Source organism: Blastomyces gilchristii (assembly GCF_000003855.2).
Source record: "Blastomyces gilchristii SLH14081 genomic scaffold supercont1.1, whole genome shotgun sequence".
Lineage (NCBI taxonomy): Eukaryota > Fungi > Ascomycota > Eurotiomycetes > Onygenales > Ajellomycetaceae > Blastomyces > Blastomyces gilchristii.
The window spans coordinates 3,635,522-3,641,978 of record NW_003101682.1 but is presented as its reverse complement, the minus strand read 5'-3'; the positions used below and the strand labels follow the sequence as shown (position 1 = coordinate 3,641,978).

Sequence of the window (6,457 nt, the reverse complement as noted above, 5' to 3'; positions counted from 1 at the left end):
TAAATAATATATAATCTTGAGAACTTGATAGATTCTTGTTCAGAGAGTGCTTATAAATTAATGACTCTGATCTAGACTGACAATATGATCATGTCTGAGATCAGAATCAAACTTTACAGTTGTCATGATGCCTAAAAGTATTACTTCTGATCATGATTTGTATTCATCACATTGATTTCAAATCACATTATTTCAAATATTAAAGGTCTTAAATTCACTTTTTAAATAAAAATATAGTCTCAGATAAAGAATATATTTGAATTCTTAGTCACATTTTCATTCTGATCTCATTATTGAGAATGGCATCAAATGAGATTATGAAATCACTTCTCACTTATATAATATCATAACATAGTGCTCATATGTTGAAAATTCAATAGAGAGTATTATTAAATATCATTACTTTTCTGAACACAGATTATAATTCATATAATTTTAATTTAAAAAAAAATATAAAATATAAAAAAAAAACAAAAAACAAAAAACAAAATAAAAACAAGAAAAAATCAGAATGAAAAAAAAAAAGAGAAAGAAAAAAAAAAGAGAAAGAAAAAAAAAAAAAGAAAAGAAAAAGAAAAAAACAAAAAATAAAAACAAAAAAAATCAAGATTACAGAACTACAGTACTCTTAAAATACTCACTTCTCAGAGTCTTTACAATGTTTATTACTAATTGTGTATCTCTCACAGTGAGACTAACACAGCTGTAATAACTCATTATCTTAATATTATCTAATAAATAATCAATATATATCTGTATAAATATGAATATTTAGAAAATATACACTTAAAAAGTGTCATCAGAATGAACTCTGCTATCACTTGAATAATATCAAGAACAGAATACTGAAATCAATGATTTCTCTCATCAATTTCACAGATAAGACATGTGAAGATAATCTTGAGAAATATAAGATTCTCTGACTTCTGATAAAAACAGATCTCATAGAGAGACTCTATTTTCATGATATCAGAGACTGAGTATTATCAAAAAGTATTACTTTCATACAATATATATACACTTACTGCAACAATTCACTCTCTGTGTATATAACTGAGAGTTACAGCTTTCTCACACTGCATGACTCTCTCTGAAATACTGTCATCAGTTTGCAACTCACACAGTCTCTCAGTTCAGTACACACTGTGTGTATACAGTTCTGCATGCTGAGGCTGTGTTAGTTATTATAGCCTGATGTGATACTTGCTTTTCACAGATCATGTTTTGTTTGAGAAGAGAGAGAGAAGACACAACTGTGATTTTATTAAGAGAGAATGAATAATTAGTAATATTAAATGTAATTTAATTCTTCTGTATTTAAAATTTGATTAGTCTATACTCTTCAATTTGAGAGTTTCTAAGAGTGTTGTAATAGTTTTCATATCAGCTTGAACTTAGTGATGAGTTGAAGAAGAAGAGAAAAGAGAGAAGAAAGAAATGAGAATAACTTATCTTTATAATATGAAAACAGAGAATCACTGTAATCATTCTCTCTAGTAACAAAGATCTCTTTTCTGTATATATCTCTGATATAGATTATATAATAACTGTATACAAAGAATATCAACAGTGCATGTATTCAATGAAGATAATATTACTATGCAACACTATAGCTGTTTCTATACATCTCTGAAAGCTGTTAATATTTTCTTTATCTCTTTATATTTGATAAGTCAGTAATATATTTCAATGCACTCTCTCTTTCATCATCATCAGCATTATCATCATTATTATCATTATCATCATCATCATTATTATCACTATCATTATTATTATTATCATTATCATCATCATCATTATCATCATCATCATTATTATCATCATTATTATTATATCATTTCTGACTGTCTCTTCTGCCTTTATCTCTCTTCAACACTCACTGAAATTAATCATGTTATTTCTCTTCAAATATTCTGCAGTTCTGTGAATTATCAAGGTGTGTGAGCATCATCACAGATTAATGAGAGAGAAGAAGAAGATATTCAAGTGAGAGAAGACAGATTATAAGACATATTATAATGTCTTAAAGAGACTCTGTAAGAAAGTAGAATAATAATGATTTTAAGTAACACTTCTAATAGATTTAGACTGAACTAAGTATAGAAATAATGTGAATGACACTGCCTGTGAGAGATTGAAGAAGAAGATAGTGAAGAGTCTTATACAGCAGCAGTAAGATCAGAAGAAGTTCTGAGAATAATTTAAGTTCAAGATAAAGAGAGAGAGAGAGAAGAAGAGTGTTACTATAAATAAGTAATAGTAGAAGAAGATTAAGAGAGTGTTAAAGTAGAAGATAAAGAAGTTAAAACTGATCAGTTTTTTATTTATTGAGAGATAATAATTTTTGATAATACTTCTATTCTTCAATTAATTAGCAGAAGCTGACAGAGAAGAAGATAATTGAGGTCTTGTTCAGATCTTAAATGCACTTCATGATTCAGAACATTGAGAAGACAGCCCTGCTCTCTAAGCATGTCAATCTGCTTACTGCTGAGATGAAACTCAAGACAGCAGATCAGGAAATGCGGGATTTTGAGATGCAGATTGACCTGGCTGAGAAGAAGCAGCAGAAACTCTTCTCTGAGAAGACAGCAGAGAGAGATTTTGAGATGATTATCATCTCAGATAAGAAGAAGAAGAAGAAGAATAAGAAGTGAATTATGAAGAATGATAAGAAGAATGAGAAAGAGAAGAAAGATGATGAGTAGAAAAAGTTTTTTTCTTTTTATATTAGTTAGTTATAAGTTCATAATTATTAATAATTGAAATTGATTTTGAGTTTTCAAAAATTATTGTACAAGTTGTAATCAAGTCAGAAATAATAGATATATATATATATATATTTAACTCTCATGATTCATAAATCACTATAATGTATAAGTATTAACATTTTTTCAACATTGATATTCATAATATTAATATATTTTTAATGATATCATCTGATAATGTAATTTAGTAACACTCTCTTTCACAATATTAATATATTTCAAGAAATATGATAGAGATTAATCAAGATTATTTATTTACTTTTATACATCAATGATATTCAATCTGAGTTAGTACAAAAATTATAACTAAGCTAAGAAACAAGATTATTTTCTCTTATATTAATTCTTGTTACACACATCAGTGATCAGTTATTGAAAATAAATTATTATCTTTCTTAAATTATTATTATATCTTCTGAATTCACTTCTTTCACTTCTTTTACTTCTATTGAAGATTCATAAACTCTTCAAGAAATCACTGTGAATTACAAAGTCTATATTATTTACAATTCAATACAGAATACTCTCTTTCAATTATGATGAATAATCACTTTATTCTTCATATCTGATTTCAGGTCACAAAATTTATGAAAAACTCAACACAAATATCAAGATGAACTATGAAATAATTATTAATAGATTATATTACAGATTACTGAAGACTCATCTCTCTACTATAATCACTGCAACTTCATTCAGAAACATTTATCATAAACTGATTATAATTCTGAAGAAATTTTCTGACATCTGAAGTCATCAGAATACAGACAATAAAAGAAAAATAATTAGAAAATTACTACTGAGCTGATAAGTTACTCTATCAGATAATGATTTTTAGTAAGACTAACTTTCTAATTTGAAGAAAATCATGTAAAAATAATCATATATCAGTACTCTGATTTCACAACTCTTATCTGATAACTTTCATGAATAATTATTTCATATATGTATATCTCTGAATCTTTCTCTTCAATTAATTGAATACTCTGAATTCTGAGCACTTTTTTAAATGCTTAATTTAAATCTTCATATTCTATATTGATTCTGTATTCAGTTCAATCTCAAGATACACTACAAAGTTAATATACAATATCTAGAATCAGAGTTGAAGAATCATTGAAGAGTGTCTCACACAGTGAATGCATGAACTAGTACAAACAATCTTACATTTATAGAAGTTATATGTTATTACATTGATGAGAACTGAACTTATTAAGTGACATTAATTGAATTTGAATCATTAATCAGTAGTCATACTGAGAATTATATAGCAGAGATATTAATGACTGTGATTAAAAATGACTATTGAGATATTAGTATCAGTCTTCTTACAATTATAACTGACAATGCTGTAAATAACTACACTATAATGAAGAGCTTGAAGTAAAAATTGACTTTGAATTTCTGAAATGATAAATAAGGTCATATTCTCTGCATTGCTCATGTGATTCAACTTGTAATATAAACACTGATAAAGAATCTTAACATCAAGATAAAGAATAATGAGATGACTGATTCTTGAAATGAGAATAAGATGAAAGTGATTACTTAAGTAACTTTTATATTCACTTTATAAAAGAAAATGTTTTTTTATAACACTTTTTAATATTGCTTTTTGATAATACTTTTTAATACCACTACTGTTAATTTTGAATAGATTGACTAATAATTTAAATATCACAGATTTGAAACATTGCTAATGTGATTTATATCTTCTCTAAACAATAACAATGATTTCATGATATTTAATAAACAAATAAATCAGTCACATCACTGAATATAATACAGAATGTTAGAATATAATAGAGTTCAATATATAAGATGACTGTTCAGACTCTTCAATTATATTAGATAATTGATCATTGAGTGCAACACTATGATTAGAAAAAGATTCAGATATTAAAACCTTCTGATATGAAGTGAACTCAGTTGAAATATGTGATTGATTTACTGTTTCAGTTTTATAAGATAATAAAGACAGTCTCAATCACTTATACATCAATACTGCAGTCAGTCTGATGAGTGTATAACAGTTTATTTACTTATCTTGAGAAGCAGTTGAATCACTCAAAAAGAAATTCAGTCTGAAATGATGCTATAGTGCAGGCTATTATTACTGTAGAAGATAAACTGGCATATTACTACAGCAAAACTAAACAATCTTTTACAGAGTACTACACTATAGCAGCTCTACTAGATCTCTTCTGTTAAGTTAATATCTACACTTCGCAAGATTGAACAGAGGAGAAATGAGACTCATATATTAAATTAACTCAAGATTACTACAATACCAACTATCAGAGATTTGAATGAGCAGATGTTCAAGATATAAAGATAGTGAAATACAATTCTCTAGTAAGTAATGATCTTTAATAACACTTCATATCACATAGAACTATAATACTAACTTTAAAACAGAACTTTCATACATTGATTACAACTGAAAATCAGGCAAAACTACATACTTATAAAACTGAATTTGACTGCTATCTTCAAGATGATCTGACAAATTTACACATCAAATCAATTCTAGAGTTATGAAAAATTATTAAGAGTATATATTCAACTGTTGTACTGATGATACATGATATTCTGATAATTTCATTAACAGAGATGAGAATGAAGTGAAAGTTCAACTCAAGTCAAGATATTTATCACTATCACTAAGAACAATTATAAGAAGAAACAATCAAGAAACTCATGATTATAAAATATGAAATTATCAGACAGTTTAATATCTCTGATCACAGTATATCAGAGAAGTGTAGTTTTTATGAGAAAGTGAAGAATAAACTTGTACAAGAATGTATTTAGTTGTTTCATAAGTATTATCAATAATCATTACCAAATTCTGATTATATAAGCAATCACTGAATGAATTGAATGAGACTGATTTTGATCTTCAGTCTCAGTCTTATTCTGATTTTGAAAGAATGATCATCTTTCACAGTTTATTCTGAGAAATTACTCCCATTTCACTGTTCTTGAATTAAATCTGGTCATTTTTCATGCTATTTCTCTCAGAAATGGTCCATTTTCAGATTTTTTTGAGGCTTGGTCCTGGTGGGACTCATGCCAAGAAATGTATGAAATCAGATCAAATGGAATCAAATGTGAAATTCATGATCCTGCCGGCCAGTCTACTCTCATATAATACTATAGATCTCAGTAATTCATTTATCTGATAGAATAGGCTTCTTAGAAAAGCTTCAGTGACTTATTCAGTATTCATCTTATTATAAGATTCTAATATTATATCTTTACTCAATCAGTTTATAATAATCAGAATCTTCTTACAATTCTTACTCTCAGAGAGATCAATAGTGAAGTTAATTACTACATCTTATCAGATTCTATCAGAGATATTAAGTGATTTCAGTAGCTCTTTTCTACAGTTCTTTTATAAGATAATAGCAGAATAATAGTTATAGTTTCAAATAAAACATCTGATACTGTTTAATATCTCAGGTCAGTAGAACTCTTGAGAGATTATTCAGTACAATTATTCATAACCTGAGTAACTGATTATACACAAATCATTTATCTCTTATATTATCCAGGTGTGTAAGAGTTCAAAGTGAGAGACTCAATGTTATTCACAGAACTGCAGAGTGTTATTATCATCAATTGAGTATTCTGAGATGTCAGTTTTTATATGAAGTTCTGAGAGAAATCAGAGTGCTTCTTGA

The 6,457-nt window shown here is 27.1% G+C and overlaps 1 protein-coding gene across 1 annotated transcript; it reads left to right on the top strand.

Annotated features, from left to right (window-relative positions):
- Positions 1 to 2,432: 2,432 nt before the first annotated feature.
- BDBG_00514 (uncharacterized protein) lies at positions 2,433 to 2,657 on the top strand (the record flags this gene model as incomplete). The annotated part of the gene is made up of 1 exon (XM_031719922.1): positions 2,433 to 2,657. The coding sequence occupies one exon, from the start codon at positions 2,433 to 2,435 to the stop codon at positions 2,655 to 2,657; it is 225 nt and encodes a 74-aa protein (XP_031575844.1).
- Between the last annotated feature and the right edge of the window lie 3,800 nt (positions 2,658 to 6,457).